We start from the raw sequence: 18,811 nt of genomic DNA on the forward strand, positions 1-18,811 counted from the left end.
AAAATAAAACAACAATAATTATATTCCCCTTTGTTCCAGAGCAGTGATGCAGCTGCAGAACGTACTTTGTGGAACACAGCCATGTCAGTCTTCCATTTGTTTCCATTCAGGGTTTTTTCCCTGTTTACTTCTTGCTAATTCTGATGTTATGGAAATTCTCCACGTGCAGGAGATTATACACATCGGCTCACTGCCATGACCCAAACCACATTCTATTGGATAAGAAGGTTCATTTTCCATAGGCAGGAAAACTCAACTATACCAAAATATTTCTATAAATCCAGCCTTTCATGTTAACCTGAAACATTGTTTCTCCATCCAGGGAAGAGTTGAAATGTTTTGATTCCTGGAATTTAAGCAGCACACTTGGGTATTCTCCTTTATGTCAGGGGATCTTCTTTCAGCTCTCAGTACTACAGGGAAAGTCTGTGAGAAATCCACAAATGGTGATCTCAGCTGAAGTCATGCTTTGGGGATCACTGATGCCTCTTTTACAAAGACAACAAATGAGGCTGCCTGAGGACAGCTGGTCTGTGGGAGGTGATTAAGGAAAGCAAGTCTGTATTTACTGTGCAGTGTCTGAGCAAATGGCATTTCCAGACAGGGCTCACATGAGCACTGGAAAAATGTTAAGGATGCACATATTGAGAAATGTTGGAAACAACTGATCCAGGTGCATTTCAATTCACAGGACAGGAGCTTTCCAGCACCCTCTATCACAGTCCATCAAGTCCTTTTGAGAACAGGGACATAGAGTGAGTAGAGAGCAGGCAGGTGCCTTGGGCAGATAAAGCCCAAAGCCAGTGGGCAGCACCTCAAGTACACGAGGTGGATTTGAGGAAGGAGAAAGCATGAAGGGAAGGTAGGGAGACTTGTTTCAGGCATCAGCAACACTGTAGAACTCAGCATTTGTCTTTGGCCCAATTTCTTTGTTGTTGCTGCCAAGTGCTAGCAGGAAAGGATAGTGTAGGGCGTTGTGATAAAAAGGGTACAGAGGTTGTACAGCTCGTTTTACCCGTGCCACTGAGTGTGACAGGCTGCAGGCAGCTCCTAGGAAAGGTACAGGCCTGTTTGCTTTCCCCTGTCACCTACTCCAGCCTTTGTTTGGGAGAAATTCATGCCACAAGCTATCAGATTTCCTAATCAGAATGACTAGAAATACAGCTTTCTTAAGCTACTTTTGTGCACAAGGGGCTGTGGGGAGTGAGATTGGCTTGTGCTCTGTTCCTGGTTTTGTTCCTGGCAGTCTGTGTGCTTTGCAGTGACTGGTATTTTGCCAGTCTGCTGTAATACTGAAATTACACCTGTTTTCTCCATCTCCTTCCCTTTCTTTGCCTTTGTCCCATTTCCTCTTTCCTCTTATTGGGAAGGTAATAATTGATCCTTGCAGATGTGTTGTAAAGAGTAACTTCTAGCACCTCCAGATCTCTGGATTGGTTAAAAAAATGAGATCTGGCACTACTCACTGTAGCAGGGTACAGGTGTGACTAGCCCAGGAGGTAGGCATTGCTGATGCACACATCAGCTGTACTGGTGCAACCAACGTGTGTATGGATGACCAGAGAATTTCCTGCAGGACTGATCTCTGCTGAGGTGGAAACACTTTATTGAGAACCTGTTGTTTTTTTGGTTTTTTTTTTTTGCCATTCCAAGAATTTTCTTGCAGGACCAATAACAATTCTGAATCAGGCCTCAGAAGTGGCTGGCTTAAAATCACCATTAAGCAGGCTAACTTTATTTATTGTTTGTTTCTGGAAAACCAGAATGCAACTAAATCATGTGTTTGAGCTTCGCCCTGTGATCATGAGAGATAGAAATGTGCTTTTAAGGCACGGACAAGCAGAAATTCCCATCCATTTATATAAGCTGTGAACTGAGAGTGACATGAGAAGTATTTGCAGCCAGGCAAGCAAGCAGCAGTGTCAAGAAGACCTGATCTGGGCACTGTGTTAAGCCCAGCTCAGCAGCCAGCCACAGGAAGGGCTCACAGGTTCTCCTGTGGCAAACCAACAGCCTCGGGAGTCCTTCCCCTGTCCTGGGGTGAGGTGCAGGAGGCAGGCAGAGGAACTCTGCTGGGGAAGGGGGGGAGGGAAGCAGGAGGAAGGGCAGAGTTGTTTCAGGATGAGCCCTGGTGGGACGCCAGCTGGAAGAGCCTGGCTCCGTGCTGGTGAGTGGCAGAGCTGAGAGCAGCTCTTGCAGGCTGAGCTCTTACTCAGTGTGCAGCCTGAGGCAGGTGCCCCTCCTTGGGGGAGCTGGGACAGCCCAGCACAGCTCGGGTGGGCCTCAAGGAGAAGGGACACCCTGCAGGCTGGCCATGATGAAGCTTCAGCTCAGCCATGCCAGCCACAGCTGCTGGAGATGTCTGCCTGCTCCTGCTGAGCAGAATCAGCCTGACACCTTGTCTGAGCAGTTGGCTGTGAACAGCAGCAGAGCTGGGGCTTTGCCCACCTGTGCTTTCTTCCTCTCCAAGATGACATCCTCTCTCTCAGTGGTGGCTCTCTGGCTCTCCCGGAGGCACTCAGGCTGAATGGGAGAGGCAGTGCATGAGGACAGGATGGTACCACAGAGACAAATTGATGTCTGCTTCAGATGTGACCAAGCAAGTTAAAAGCTCCCCTGCCACCCATGGCTGAGTGCAAGGGAGGATTCAGAACTCTGCTTGATCCATTCTTTCCCAGTAAGTGTTTTCCCAAATTGGAGAATCACATGCTCATGCTTCATCACACGCTCTGCTCGAGTTAATTAGTTTAACTACAGAGCTAGTATATGTCTGTGGAGAGAGAAGAAAAATAATTTTGTCACTGCCTCTCAGTGCTTGAATAAACCATGCCAACATGCTTTCCACCAACTCTTTACCTTTTCTAAATGTTACATGAACAAGTACAAGCAAAAGATTTTAGGCCCGAATCAGAAAGAGTGAACTCTCTTTTCTGCTCTCTTAAGTGTCTGTACATGCCTATTCATCACTTACATAGGATGTTTATCATCCTACAACATGGTCATAAAACCTACAGTATAGAAATATTGCCACTTACCAAATTAATTTATAATATCAACATTTGAAACAAATACTTCATAGTGTGTAATTCCATTGTCCTCACAGTACAGAAATTGTGCTGGTGCCTTGCCAGTGCAATCAGTGTTTAATGTTTGTAAATGAAAAATTTCTTCTGTCATTTCCACATGTTCTTCTAACATGAGATTAGAAATACAAAAATACATTACATGTCTAAACACAACACAAATACAGACAAATCTAGTATATTTGCAAGCTCTGTAAATAAGTCTAAAAATGCTAAGTTTTTGAAAGATAAAAAAAAATTCCTTACTTCCTAAAAGGTAGGAAAGTTTTATTATTGAAATGGAGGAATCATGTGCAAATTATCATTCAGCATCTTGTAGGGTACCTGGGGGAGATTAGATTAGACTGTCTCTTTTTTAACTGGACTTGGCCACTTCTCTCAGTGTTACTGAGGAAAAAGATTCTGGAATGTGGTGGACAACATTCTTTGCCTGCTGCTCATTCTCTTCCCTCATCCCCATCCAAGAACAGTTTCAGGTCCCATCATTGAAGAAAGTGAGGCTCCATTTGCTCCTTCAGCAGCTGGACACTCACCACAGGGTTATTGCTTAGTGTTGCTGCTGACTTTTAACAGATGTTCAGAAAACAGATCTATATGCATGGAGAAACATGTCACATGTAGGTGAGCTTGGCACTGGCTTCTAAAGAAATTAACCTCGTGCTTCTCCCAGATAATTATGTGTGCCAGGAATGTGCAGTGGGAGCATCTCCCAAGCCTGCATGTAAGTGTTACATTGAGAGCTGAGTTTCTTTGTCAAAATATGTTATCTTAATGTCAGTGAGGCACTGAAGCCTCTGAATGTTATTTCTGTGACAACTTTTCTTAAGGATTGTACCTTACAAAATGTGACAGAAGTGCATTTTGCATTTTTCTTATTGCCGGGAGTTTGATTTATGTCCAAGGTCCCATCTGTTGTTTTTTATTGTTTTAATCTTAATACCTTATTTCAATCTGTTTGCCTTCTCAAATCCCCACAGATATTCTGGAATATTAACTAGGCTCTTACAGGTTTTGTGTGAAGCAAATTCTATTATATTTGTCCTATTTTTTAAATGTCTTTTTCTCCAGTTGATGTTCAACACCCACATAAACAAGCAGAACAAACTCACTCTGCAGGAGAGAGATGAGAAATGCGATGAAATATCCTGAGGCATAATCCAATGTTTAGATCAGACTCCCAGAATCTTTAGTCTTTCAACCTTCAATATTACTTACATTAACTGTAGGTTAAAAAAAACCAATTTCAGGCAGTAGATTGCTCCTCTACATGTGCTGCTTTGCATTTATTTAATTTTGGAATAAGACAATAGCATATTTGAAGCTGCTTGAAGTACAGTTATTTTCTGTAAGGTTTACTATTATTACTATTATTTTAACAGAACATTTTTCATAGATATTATTATGAGCAGTGAGCAGTACTACTCACACATTTTCAGTCTGTAGTACCAGAAAGCTCCCTAAGTATTATCTGTTTTATTAGGCGTGCAGTGGGATTTGGGCCTCTCAGCTTAGTTAAACCTCTTTGACCCTTGTTTCTCTGCTTTTCATTTGGTGTTAGCAGTTGAACAGTTCCCTGACTTGTTTACATCCCTGCTTTCAGCAGGTTCCAGATTTGTTCATGCAGCTCTGAGTGTTTGATCAGTCTGCCCTTGAGGGCATTCAATATGCTTCAGCCTTTGGATTGATTTGTTTGGATCTGCAGCATTCACCACCGGCTGTATTTTAAGGAAGAGCCAACAACTTGCTCACAAGGGGCTCTCTGCCATAGACAGGCTCCATCTCCCAGCAGGTTTTGGCAGGACTCTGGATAGGTGCTGAAGGCCTCCAAGCCAGTGGGTTGTGGGAGTGCTTACCGCCTCCTGGGGTGGCACTGCAGCCTGCTGTGTGAGACCAGGGCCAGCGGGTTGATAAAAATTCCAGGCAGGGAGGAGCTGGAGACACAGAGATGGGGCTTGTGTACGTGGGGTCACGTGTGACTCCAGGGCATTTGGAGTCGCTGAAGTGACTGTGGGCACTAAAAGGCAAATGCACATGCTGAAGGTAGAAGGCTCACAGCCTCTGTGGTGATGAGGAGTTTCATTCCTGTTTTTTGGATCACTGTTGGCACCATTACATTAGGTGTTGTGGCCAGAGTTAGAGTGTCATGGATTTGAAGAAACCCCAGCCTAGAGGTTCCACATGAAACCATAAGAAATGTGTTGCTCAGAGGTGGCCTGGACAGCATTTGGCAAAGTGTGCAGGCAGAAAGGAAGGTGACAGCTGAAAGAAACCCAGAGCCTGAGAGGTGTGAATTGTCAGGAGAGTCTGGGGGATCTGGATCCAAGTTATCTGGGGCTGGGGTTTTGTTTTGAGGGTTTGGGTTATTTTGTAATTGAAAACGAGTTTCAAAACTATTTTCAAGTTCATAATCCTGCTTTAGCTCTTTCCATTATTTCCATAAGGTGTAGGAGTAAGATCCTGTTGTAACACATTTGTTACAGTTTAAACAAATGAATGTAAGAAGTACACGGTGTTGGAGCAGGGCTGAGTACATGACTTTACATGTCGAGCTCTCACGTCTGCTGCGTGCACTGCAACACAACTGATGATGAGCAGTGCACATAAATGCTGTGCTTTATATTCTCACAGCTACTCTGTGGAGCAGTGTCATCTCTGCAGTGTGACAATAACGTGGGAAGTACTATCTATAATTGTAACAGGTATCTTCTGCAATCCAAGTCGTGACTTGGCTCCATAGCATGAGGCATGAAAATAAATATGAATCAGTACCTGTCACTTTGGCCTCTTCAAAACAGTAACAGGAGTGAGAATGCATGCAGAATATTTTGTGCTTTAGAAGTATCTTTATGGCACACTCCTTGCAAGTATTGGGAGATACTGCTTCCCAGTATTTCTGATGAGTGTAAACTGGGATGAAAGTCTGCTGCACAACTGTACAGGTGCTGGGAGTGGGTGCTGTCGCCCACTCAGAGGGAAGAACTGCGTCTTCTGCTCTTGACTGAAAAGTTCAGCAAAGAAGTGAAACAAACGCTGCATAAATTAACCTTCTTTAGGATAACCACACTGTTCTGGGCTGCTGTTGTGGTTTAACCTGTCAGGCAGCTGACAGGTTAACCCCACACAGCTGCTCTCTCACTTGCTCTTTCCCAGTGGGTGGGGGAAGTGAACTGAGGGGGAAAAAAATGAAAATTTGTGGGTTGAGATACAGTTCGATAGGGCATATGATGATGATAATAGATATTAATATAATATAGTAGATATTACATCTATATATATATATAATATAGATATCAATAATAGAAGAACACAGAAAGCAAGTGATGCAGACTGCAGTTGCCCAGCCAGCCCCTGAGCAGCAGCCCCCAGCCAGCTTTCCCCCTCATTCACATGCTGAGCTTGCTGCTGTGTGGTGCTTAACATCCCATTGTCCCATTGGGGTCAGCTGTCCTGCCTGTGCCCCCACAGCTTCTTGTGCCCCCCAGCCTCCTTGCTGGGGGGACTGGGTGAGAAGCTGAAAAGTCAACATTTCCCCTGGTGCTTTCTGCCAGCAGCTCCAGGTAGGGTTGTTCTCTAGCTATGGTGTTTTACCAGTTGGTGAAAGCATAGCTGTTATTTGTTGATTGCATCCCTTGGGTTCTGATGATGTCATCTTGCCATTTAGTTCCCAAAAACTTGTTCTCCTTGTCTCTTGACCTTGCTTTGTGTTGTGGCAAAATGGGCTTTCAGAAGGATTTGAACTATTTTCTTCCCCTTCTCAAAAATGTATTCTGCTGTGTTGCCCCCAGATGAGTCACAGAAACTACTGAAGGACAAAGCAGCAGACAAGTTCCATTTATTTCTCCAGACGTGCTGGGTGCTGGTTTTCTACCTCCTGGGTGTCTACCTGTGGAGAGCTTTAAAGCTGAGGTTCTCTTTTTCAATATGTACATGGAGTCACTGAGGGAATTACAAGATCCCTTCATCCCCAATGATACAGTACGCAGCTTATACTGTCTCTCAACCATTCCCAGTGAGGAGAACACTGTCTCCCAGATATTTCATTAATTATGAGTCTGGGATTTTGATGCCTTGCCACATTGTACCAGCGGTGCTGGTGATGGCTACAGGAAAATGACTGAGAAGTGTCCCTGTGTGTGATTTACAAGGTAACAAGTAAATTGCACAGTTGAAGTAAGGGATACAATAGGGCTGATGGTGACCTGCCGGGCTTCTGGTGCCTTCAGTTGGCAGCCACTTTCAGGGGTAGCACAGGGTAATTCTGGGGACTGGGCACGGCCTCTTGCAGAAGGTTTTGGTTGACCCTTGCAGCTCTCCTTCAGGCCGTATTACTAGCATTTACAGTACCTGTGAGAGAGCATAATGCCTTTCAAAATAAATGTAATTAATCCAGAATGCAAGAGCTTACTTCACAACAGCCTCATCACTACATCTGTCCTGTTCTCTTTGGCCAGACTGATCCCTCACAGCTCTCGACTCTAACAAGAGCTTTACCCTTCAAGGCTTTAGGTAGGCCAGTATCCAGGCATCCTTAAGAAGGACCAGTGTCTTGATTTTCAGGTTTGTTTAACTTGTCAGCCACAAGGATGGAGCTCTTCAAAGGGGAATTAGGGATTTTTGAGTGAAGTTGGCTTCAATCAGAAACAGCAAAGGAGAGAGGAAAAAAGAAACCCAAGCACAACTAAGATAAACAGAGACCAATATGTAAATTGTTGTCACACCATGTTTATCATAGCAATGCTTTTCAGTTTAAACATGCAACTTGTAGAGCAGTATTGAAAAGAATTTGTGCAAGTACTGGTAGCTCAGAAGGCGTTTGCAATAGAGACAGAAAAAAGGTTTATTGATTCTTTCTCGTATTGAGGGTACTAACATGTGTTTGCCTTGCATCTAAATAACCAAACACATGAACTAAGGCCTGTTTCATGCACTCATTCACTGCTCTGATGTATAAATTTGGTTAAGAGGATATCAGCGGTTAACAAATATTATTAAAATATTACAATGAAGATGCAACTAATCTGACCTAACAGAGGAGAGTAAACACAGCAGTTGAGAGAAAAGAGGGTCAAGTCTGCCTGGATATTGCCCACGTTTCTGGTGCCATCATCGCTAACACCGAGCTGGTGGCAAAGCGATTGGATAAACCGCAGTGGAGCCCCGTCCCCTCCTGGAGCGCACCTCGGGCTAGGAATGATGGAGTAGGGATAATGGCCCCTCAGAACGGGACCGAGAGGCGGGAGAGTCACCGCCAGCCCGCAGCTCTGCCCGGTGTGAAGGGAGGCGTGAGGGGGAGTCGGGAGCGCGCCCCGTTCCCGTTCCCGCCGGGGCTGCGCGGCCGCACGTGCGGGGGGCAAAGCGCGGCCCCGCCGCCGCCCGCGTGCGGCTCTTTAAGCGCTGCCCCCGCCCCGCGCTCCCCCGTGCCCCCGCGCGGGCTCGGCCACTCAGGCGCGCGCCCCGCAGCCAATGGGCGCGCCGTAGCTGCGCGAGCGGAGCGGCGCCGCGCCCAATGGGAGGGCGCGGTGGGCGGGGCGCGCGGCCGGGGCACTATTGTTGATGAGGCGCACGGAGTCTGCGGGCGCAGCGGCGCGGAGGGGACGGGAGCGGGACGGGAACCAGGACGGGGCTGGGGCGGCCGTAGCCGCCGCCTGAGGCGTCGGACACCGCGAGGTGCGGCCTGCGCCTCGCACCCTTCCCTCTCTTCCCCGCCTCCGGCCGCCTTCCGCGAGCCCCGGCTCCCGACGGACAATGTCCCACCAGCGCGTGAGGCGCGGCGGCTCCCCGACCCCCGCCACCTCCCTGGCGGGGGGAGGCGGCGCGGCGGCGGCGGGCGGCGGAGCAGCGGGAGCGAGCAGCCGCCTCCAGCCCATGCGGGCCACGGTGCCCTTCCAGCTCAAGCAGCAGCCGCAGCAACAACATGGCAGCCCCACGAGGAGCGGTGGCGGCCCGGCAGCGGGGCTCCCACGCGCGGCGCCCCCCGGCAGCGGCGGGCGCGGCGGCCCCGCCACGGCCCCGCCGGGGGGAGCGGGGAGCGGCGGCGGCGGCGCCTCTTCGCGGGGCAGCCCCACGCGTGGCCATGGCGGGGCGCGGGGCAGCCCCCCGCGGCACCACCACCTGCCGCCGCCGCCCCCGCCGCCGGCCAGCGGGCCCTCGCCCTGCTCCTCGCCGGTGCCTCCGCTGCCGGAGGGCAGGGTCCGGCACCACCACCGGCGGCAGTCGCCGGAGCAGGGCAGGAGCTCCCCAGAGAGGAAGAGTCCCAGCTCCCCCGTCTGCAAAGGTGAGCGGCGGGGGGTCCGGGCCGGTGGCAAAGGGCACGTCCCGGGCCGGGCGCGGGTGCAGGGCTGGGGCCGGAGGTGCCTTGGAGCGTGCCGTGCCCCGGGGCAGAGGCAGGGACGGGGCTGTGCCCGGGCTGGTGCTCGCCCTGCCCCTTCTCTGGCCGGCGGCAGGGCTTGCCGGGTGTGTGTGCGTGGAAGGGCTCGTTGCTTTTGTTGCTGCTCTGTTGCGCCCTGGCTTTCAGAGGAGGAATAGAGAGCCAAGCGTGCCGTGTGGGGGTTGTGACCCCTTCTGTAGTACCGCCAGTACTGCCTCGGATTCAGGAGGTAGATGTACTTAGGGTGCTTGGGCACAAACTTAAGGTGAATTTGGTGTTTGGGGGCTGTTGTGAAGCCTTCACATTTACCCTTTCTGCACACCTCGTGCCAGATGGTGTATGTGGTGTTATCCAAACAGTGTCCCTAAGCTTGTAATTAAAGAGCTAACTAGTGCTGTAGGCATGGCACATAGGTGTAGAACAAAAGTATTCAGTATCTCTCTTAGTAGTTGCTTTCAGCATGAACCCTGCAGAAGGACGTGTGTGCTTGAGAGTGATGACAAGCTTGTGCTACAGTGAAGATAGAAAATAGCGTGGTGATAAGCATACGTGTTGTAACAAAGTGGATTTTAGCTTCTTGAATAATTAAATCTTACTGGGAATGCTTAAATATAGGTAATATATGGTATCAGGCTGAGGATAATAGAGGCTGACATATGTAAGTCGTTGTTATATTTGGGTTAAAAGTTTACTCAGAAATACATTAGTGAGGTTTTGTGCTCATGTCCTCAAATCTGTTACTTTTAGGATACCAAAGCTTGCAGCTACTAATTTCCATGAAATTGCCTGTGGTAATCTAAAGAGTAAAGCTGACTAATATGCAGAAGTGTATATGTGGAAATCTAGGACTAGCCCTCTCTTTAACACTTCTGCTTCTCCTAATACTCCTCCCCCTTTCTAAAATAATGATTGTAACCAGACTACCACGTTGGGTTTTTTCTTTTTTCCTGTCCTGGCTTTTGAGGAGTGGTACTGCCAAATGAGACAATCATAACCAGTTGGTACAAGATGACTGTGTGCCTCCTAGTCTGCTAGTGTAAGAAAGGACTGATAAGGTTCTGAGTTTGATTTTCCACTTTTCAGATAAGAGTAATGAGGGTTTTATTAAGGCTGTATTATATTAAAGGCTTTGGATCGAGGAATGTGTGTATTCTTCATTTGAGGTTCTTGTTAATCAGTAACCTGAAAGACTTTATACATATCACAAAATCCTGTCTTCTTCCTGTGAACTTCATGAAACTCTTGCCTAAGATGCAATCTGCTGGCCTGGAGAATGAGGAAGAGTGTGGTTAGCCTTGAGGTCCGGGTTCACAAACTGTTTGTAAAGGCATGTGTCAGACTGCTTAGGGTGGGAGAATTGCACTGTCTTTGAGTCACTGTGGAGAAGCCTGCTGAAACCATGCTGGCCTCTCTACTGCTTTGAAGAATTAATATGTGTAAGGAAAGAAGTCATTTGATCACTCTCCTGTGTTAAGATAACTCCACTAGCTTTCTGCAAGATGTGTGAAAACAGAAGAGTGGTGTCCATTTAATTGCTTCCACATGTTGCAGTTCCTGAGCAGTACTTGTATTGGCCCCAAATGCAAGCTAAACCTCTTTCCTATTGCTTAACATTTGTATTGTGTAGTCCAGTGCTTGATAGAGGCTGAGTTAACTTCAGGTTTTTTCCTCATCTAAATGAGTAAACAGTGTTAGCTGAGAACATGGAGGTGGAACTTTTTTTACTGATGAGGCAATGGTTGTGCAGACACACAGGACATTTGAGGGTATTGGTGAGAATCTGCTGCAGAATAACTTGGGTTTTTCTGTTTCTTGCTCTCAGTTAATGATGGCTTTCGTTCATTCCTACAGCTGCAGGCTTCTTTCTTTAGATAAAAATGAACCTTGAGGTTAGACAAATGATAGCTTTTTCTGAGCTTAGATACTGGTTGTATCTAAGTTTAAGTTGTATCTAAATATAAGTTGTGTGCTTCAGACTCAGTTTCATATTCTTCAGATTTTCTTTCCTGGGAAACAGTTGAATAGTTTTGAACTTAGTTTTTGTGAATCTGCTTTACACTTGAGAACCCTAACTTGTGAATTTACAAATATGACTTTTGTGGGTTTTGGGTGTGGTTTTTGGAGGGTTTTTTTAGCCCTTGTTTTCTGATCTGAATTGCAATTAAATGTTGGAAATACTCAACTGAATTTTCTGTTGACTATGGCATATTTACAAATTGAAGATTCTGTCATACAATTTCTAATTTTCCATGCTTTTCTTGCCACTTCTCTCCCTCCTAAATATGACCAGACATCTAGATCTTGCTACTACCCGGTTTTCATCTTTTACTTTGGCTTTCTGTAGTCTCTAGCACTTCTTTCCCAGAATTCAGCTTCCAATTGCCTGTTATTGTGTTCTGCCCTTCCCATCTCTGTTGAGACCTCATTTCTACACTGCAATGTCTGTCCTGCAATCTCCAGTTTTGGTTCAGTTTTCCCATATGCCTCTTCAGCTGTCTGCAAGCTGAAGAGCCCAGTAGAGGCCATTGTTTTGACCTACTAGTACACTGTTGTAACATGAGCTAGAGCTTACACATTTATGTCTTCGTTGGTTTTACCTTGGTTTATTCACTGAGTTAAGATTTAATGGAATCTTGTTATTTGTGTCCTTATATGAAACACATCTTAGAGGAGTTGTTCTGCTCAACTGCAAGAATGTTACAGTGTACCTGGCTGAGTAAACAAGAAGGTCAAGACCAGAGCCATAGCAGTTGTTTACTTTCAGGTGCCTTGAGGTAGTGAGAGAGTTCTTTGCTGGGTGCTGGACTTTCTGGTATATTCCAGTTGACTGTAGTGGACATCCAAACTCAGTCTGAAAATTAAGGAGAAAAATTGGTTGGTTTTATCTGGAGGAAAACTTAATTGTTTTGTCTAAGGAAGGGTCATAGTAAAGCCTACTTGTGTAGCTGCAGACCTGTCAACCTTAATGACCAAGGTTTTGCAGTGGTTTTGAAAGATATTACTGTAGGATAAGATATTGCTCTTGGGTAAGAGAGAAGACTTTGTGTACCATTATATTCCTGCTCTGCTTGCCTTAGCTGTTTGACAAATGGTAGGAGTAAAGAAAGTGAATTCATTTTTGCAGCATCATACTGTACATTTCTTGTGGCAAGCACTTTGGGGAAGTGCACTTATTTGGATTAAAAATATTTTCATTTATTGGACTTCAGTAGCTTGAACATCTTGGGCTTTCTGAGGTTTGGTTTTGTAAAACACCACTCATTATGTCATTCTGCTACAGTGGAACAATTTTGAATTACTAGTGAATAGTTCTCTTCAAATTTGTGATGATGATAGGCAAGATTATCTTCTGGAGGGAGTGTACACAGTTGGGTGGTGTGTCTGTTCTTAGTGCACTGAGTCTGTTCAGCTCTTTTAATGAAACATGAAATACAGGTGAAGTCCCAGAGATCAGTTGTAGTTCTGGAGAAGATGAGAGTGCCAGCTGTGTATGGGAGAGATCCCATGAATGTCCTTCCTGGGGAAAAGCCTGACCAAAACAGAACAAAAATGTCAGCTGTATGCCTTGATGCCAGAGCAGCTGCTTGGGTCTCATCCCTTCTCACTGCTTTGGGTAGCTCACTTGTATAAAAAGTTCCTTAAGTGAAACTGTCAGGGAATTTTGTGAGTTCAGTGGCATCCTGGGCTTTTCTGCTGCTTGTTTTCTCACAGTAAGTGTTTGTTAGATGATGTTTCTTAGTTTCTTTCATACCTTTTAGTTAGTTATTGGTAAGTGTCTGTATTTGTTCAGTTTTGCTCTTCAGTCCCACTGTTGCAGTACCTGAACTTCTGCTGCCTTTGGAGGTGCCTTTGCTCTGCAGGAGGTGGTGTGTGTGACACCAGGTCACCTGTAGCAGCTTGTGTTGGTCACCTGTACACAGAGACTGGTGAAGACGTGGCAGCTTGCTTGTTATTTCCCCATGTTATGGACTTCATTGATCTGTGCTCTCTGTGTTTGCCTTGGGCTTGTTCTATTCATTTGCTTTGCTTGAGACTGGATTGCAGAAAGATTTTAATTTCTAAATAAATCTATACTAGTGGTGGATGGATAGGAGGGTTGATATTTATCACAAATACTAGAGAGATAATCAGGCCAATTAAAAGAGATCTAATATTTAAGTAGCGTCTATTTGATGAAACAGCTCCATTGTTTTTCATCAGCCACAGCTGTTGTAACTGTTATCTCTGTGGAGGCAGATCTCTTGTTATGTAGGTCACATCAAGGAAAAATAGCAGCTGAACACTTGCTTCAAGTATTGTAGGGGAAAGTGCAATGAAAACATTGTGTATGTTCCCATTGAAATGTTTTGAAACAGTAAGAATTGTGTAGTAGACTTTGAATTTGTATAAAAACAGGTTATGAAGGTGGAAAAGTAAAAACATATCCAAACATCATTGCCCCATCTAAATATAAATAATTTGAAAACAGAATTTCTTAAATGGGTTTTTAAATCATAGGAAAGGAGAGTATTTACAGGCTTTCTGCCTTAAAATGAGCAGCTTCCCTTGAACTTAAATAGTAAACAGGCTCTTCAGTTCTCATTCTCTCTGTTTGTTCAGCAAAATAGTCTTCCAGTTGCTTTTTGTTTTGTTTGTGGCAGGGAGGAGAGAGAAATAGATTCTGCTTCTCCAGTTTTGAAGCTGTCTGCTGCAGTGGCTTTTGCACATGATGTGGCTGACTAGTACACTTCCTGATTTATATTTTTTTTTTTCACATCCTTTCTGTTTCCCCTTGGTAAGAGGAGAGAAGCTTCTTGAAGAGTAAGAATAATAACTGAGAAGAAAAACAAACAGGGAGGATATGGCAGCTAATTCTAAGGCAAATAACATGTTTGATTTAACTTTGGAAGCCAGTGTAATTTTTAAGGAATGGCAGTTGTGTTAGCGTGCCACATTGTCCTATAGTGCACACAAAGGGAATAGTTTTGAAGTCATAAGATACAAACAGACCCTTCAGTGTGGTGGTAGTAGTAGTCAGAGAATTTCTTTGACACAGGAGTCTTAAGTGCAAACTCCAAAACATGTTTGCTGCTACACCTTGAGAGCAAATCTGCTGTGAGCTCAGTAGTAAGGTTGTATCATTGTTGGTACTGTAGAAATAATAAAGCAGATGAGGTTTCTTGGCTGCTTTGTGTGAGTGTGGCTGATTATAGTGCCAGTAATTGTTTCCTTATAGTTGAATTGAAATATTTCCCACATATTTAGTGTGTACATTTCTAATAAATTTGCATCAGGCTATTTAGTGTAGAATGTCACTAGACTTAGGTTCTGTCCACTCCACTGAAAACTATACGCAACAGGTTTTATTAGTATTTCTCAGATGTGTTTTTAGTAGATTGCAACAGCTTAGAAATTGAATTTTGGTCTTTTGGTGTCAGTGGTTTTATTTTCTGACTAGCACTCAGACACTAATCAGGCACAATTTTCTTTGCCTGTAAATGAGTTTATGTATAATACAAATACTTTTAGTGCAGAATTAATGCTAAAGCACAGCAAGAGAGGACAGATGACTGAGTTTTTCCACTGCCCTTTTATAAAGCTTCCATGTGATTTCTGAATCATGCTTGCTGTGTTGTAGCCATGTATTTTAGGACTTTCTATTAATTATAGGTAAGATTTATGCACAATTATTTAATGTATAATTGAAATTCTTTTTGTGGGTAGTAGATGAGATGATAGTAAGCTTAGCTCATTGTGATCTCAGGATTTGCATTTTTCATCTCAAAATGTGTGAACACGTACGTATATCTAAACCCTGGGTCTTCTCTGCTTATCAATCTCTTAAATTTACCAACCTCAGTTACTGTTTTGAGCAAACTTTCTTCAGTGTTTATTCTTCATGGTTTGTGGTGTAGTCTTTTACTAACACTTTACTTAAGGCATCATTGACAGATGAGATAGATACAAATTTTTATTTTTAACAGTAGTCTTCCTTCTCATAGTAATTCCAATGGTTGTTGTATTTAACCTTTTTTAGTAAGGATTCCTCTCAGTATCAAAGTTGTTCTGAACTAGGATGCCAGTATATACACTACAGATGAGGTGTTGCAGAAGATACAGCACCAGGCAAATATGAATATAGTTACCATGTAAAGGGAGGAGATGTCTCAATTAGCTTGTAAAATGTAAATCATTACCATATCAAAGTTGACTTCTGAATCTAAGGGCTATGCCATATGTCATGTGCTGGGTGATTGAAGCATGCAGGTTTATAGTGTCCCTTGAAGTGATGTAGGTGAAGGACTAGTGGGAAGAACTGTAAGCTCAGCATTAAACTGAAAAAGTTCAACCCAGTTTTTCTTCATTAACCTTTATCTATGTGTAATCAGCCATTTTTATTTCTACACCTTCATCATTTAAGAGATAAATGACTGTTAGAGTTTTAAAGGAGTAAAGTGGTGTGTAAGCACTAATGCAACATTTGTGACATAAGAATGTTTTTAAGGAAACCTTAAAAAGAGATTTCAAGCTTATTCAAACAGAATAGAGCTTGGAAAAGTGAATTTAATTTCCATATTAAAAGTATCTTGTGTACGTAATAACATAGTTCCAATTTGATATGATTTCTTGTAGACTGTTGAAATGGATAGGCTCTCTTGATTTCTGTGTAATCAAATGTTCTTGCTCCAGCAGACAAATCAAGGCCCCCTTCATCAAGCCCTTCCAGCATTGTTCGCCGCACCTCTTCCCTGGATACGCTCGCTGCTCCGTACCTCGCTGGACAGTGGCCTCGGGATAACCACGGGCAAGCTGCTCCCTGTATGAGAGACAAGGCCACACAGGTAGGACAGAGTTTTTGTCTTGGCAGCACATAAGTGTGAAGACAGGATTTAAATGTAAGAAGCTTTTCCCTTGAAAACATTCACTTTAGCTTTCTTGCTCACAAGTTCCTATTCACTTTCAAATTGCAGGAATCCTACCTTTGCTATTGCACGTGTGAATTATTTGCATTCTTTAAGTAAAGGCCGAGAACTGTAGTATCTTTTAGGTGCTCCACTTCCTTCTTGCCTCAGGAAAACACTAGTGCTTTGTGCATCTGTATTCTTATTGTTCTTACAGGGTGCAGTACAGTAGATAGCGCTGGAATTAAGTACTGTGTACTTTAGATTTATGTAGAGAACTTAGTGAGGTATCCTTAGATGTATGTCTGTCTCCAGCTCTTCATCCTCTGCTAGTAAAAGCCCCATGATGTTCACCTGGGTTTTGTGCACCAAGTATAGAATTATATGCATTGAAGAACTGCCTCCTTGAACCCTGAATGGTGTTGAAATCTAGCTCAACTGGAAAGTGTTAAAAAATACATGATTTGCCAATAAACATCACCTGCTTAACCAAATGTCACAAGATCTAAAGGTTCAGTCCCATGCCACCTGTAAAAACAGAACCAACAAATGATTGAATGAAATCCCTATGCCTGGAACAGACTTTCAACAAGAAGTCTCCTTAATTCCAAAGAACATAAGCAGAATGCAGTTGGAATGTGGATCTCATAGCATATGGGACATCCTTGTGTTTGAACCTCTGTTAGGTTTGGTAACAGTAGAAAAAATGTGTCCATGTAGTTTGCAGTGTTTAAGAACATGTAGGGTGTTGAGCAGATGAGATCTGCAGTGTTACTGTAAGGCCTTTTTGAGATCCACAGCCTTTTGTGGGAAGGACCTCAAAGAGCAGATCAGTGGAGAAGGAAGGTGTTTTGTAGGGAAATATGCCCATGTGGATAAGGTGGAATTAGGAGCGGGTGAAGAAGAAAACTTGTTCCTCAAATCCTTTCTCTGAAGGAGAATGAATTAGAAAAATGGTTAGAAGACAGGGTGGAAAAAAAAAAAGCATATTGAAGTAAGAGGAGGAGAATGAAGAAATGTGTATGATATAAGATATGAGGCTGTTTGTGCCTAGTTATTAAAAGGCATCATTAAAGGGCAGAACTAAACCCATATGGGTGTCCTAACAATTTATTTTCTTATTTGATTCCTTAGAATAATACTTTTTACAAAATAATTGTATTTTTGTACTGCTGCCAAAGTGTTTGCTATGTTCAGTTGATCTCATTCAGGTTATTTTTGATATGTTCTGAATCATGGGCTTTTATAATCTGTATTTGCCAGATATCGTCCTTTTTGGCTTGCATTTTGCTTTTGGCTTTTTTCTTCCAATTCTGACACATCTAACTGCTGGGGTAGGGGGGCTTTTGTAAAGGAAATGTATTTGCAAGGTTAAAGGGCATTAGATATTTCTGCAGAATGAGAATATTTAGTGGTGATTTATGGTGGTGTATTTCTGAGAGAACTAGAATGATCTGTTTGCACTTCCTGATTTAGAATTTATCAAATCAGTAGGAAGTTTAGGGCTACAGACATACATCTGTATGTCCAAAGCTGATGTTGATAGGACACTGATGAGGTATTACTGCTTTTCATCTTCCTGAGAGCAGCCACCGGAGCTAGGGACAAGTTTTAAATGTGACTTACAATGGTTAGTTTCCCAAGATAATACAGGCTGCCCATTTGTACTGTTCAGCTTCTCTGAAAATGTTGTATTTGGATGAAGTTTCACTGGTGAGATACTCTGGTTCCAGTGTGTGTAACTTCAGATTTCACAAAGTCTGACAAGAAATGAATGTATTCTGAGAACAGGAATTTAATTGGCAATGTTATAAAAGGCTTTCAAGTTGAGTAAGCAGGGTGTCTTGATTGTATGGAGTTATGGCACAGGGAGCAGAGTTGTTCAGGAGGCAGACTGGGAAGAGACAGCATTTAGTGGCACACTGCAGCTTGCAGGCCTTTCTAGAAATGCCCATGGTCATGGCTGAGAGCTGTGTAAGGGACCTCAGGTCATGCAGAGACTGTCTCTGTCAGACTCCTCCTGCAACTGAGGATTTTGATGAAACCTGTCTATAAAACTAGACTGAATTGTGTACGTGGAGAATAGTTGTTGGGTGATGAATAGGTGTATTATTGGGCATGCAAGGGTCTGGCTAGAATTCATACCTACACTTATTAAGTGCTCATAAAACAGGTGTTAATCATCTCATCTTTTTTGCTTTGAATGAAACATGTTTCTCTTAGAAGTTAAATGAGAACTACTTGGTGTTTTTTTAATTCTTAAATAATTCATTTTGACTGGAAAGTTTTTGCCTCTTAAGACTTTTTTTCTGAAATGTTCTACTGTCTGTAATAAATTCAGCCTTAAATTAATTTCTTTGTAATTCTAGAAAGTGGGAGGATGTCGAGCATGGTAAGAACTAATAAGCAAGTAGTAGTACTTCAAGAAACAGAGAAATATAAATCCCACTTTGCCTATTGGTTATTTGGTCTATTTCTTG

General features: G+C 43.8%; 1 protein-coding gene across 2 annotated transcripts in view; it reads left to right on the plus strand.

Annotated features, from left to right (window-relative positions):
• The first annotated feature begins 8,828 nt into the window (after positions 1-8,828).
• The window catches only part of FAM117B (family with sequence similarity 117 member B), a 28,281-nt gene continuing 18,298 nt past the window's right edge, over positions 8,829-18,811 (plus strand). The window contains exons 1-2 of one of the 2 annotated variants that reach the window (XM_059476117.1): positions 8,829-9,357; positions 16,120-16,271. In XM_059476117.1, the coding sequence (XP_059332100.1) occupies positions 8,829-9,357; positions 16,120-16,271 (681 nt within the window). The remainder of the gene's footprint in view (positions 9,358-16,119; positions 16,272-18,811) is intronic. The other variant, XM_059476116.1, reaches the window with a different exon arrangement.

The sequence above is a fragment of the Ammospiza nelsoni genome, chromosome 7 (genome assembly GCF_027579445.1).
Source record: "Ammospiza nelsoni isolate bAmmNel1 chromosome 7, bAmmNel1.pri, whole genome shotgun sequence".
In the NCBI taxonomy this organism is placed as follows: Eukaryota; Metazoa; Chordata; class Aves; order Passeriformes; family Passerellidae; genus Ammospiza; species Ammospiza nelsoni.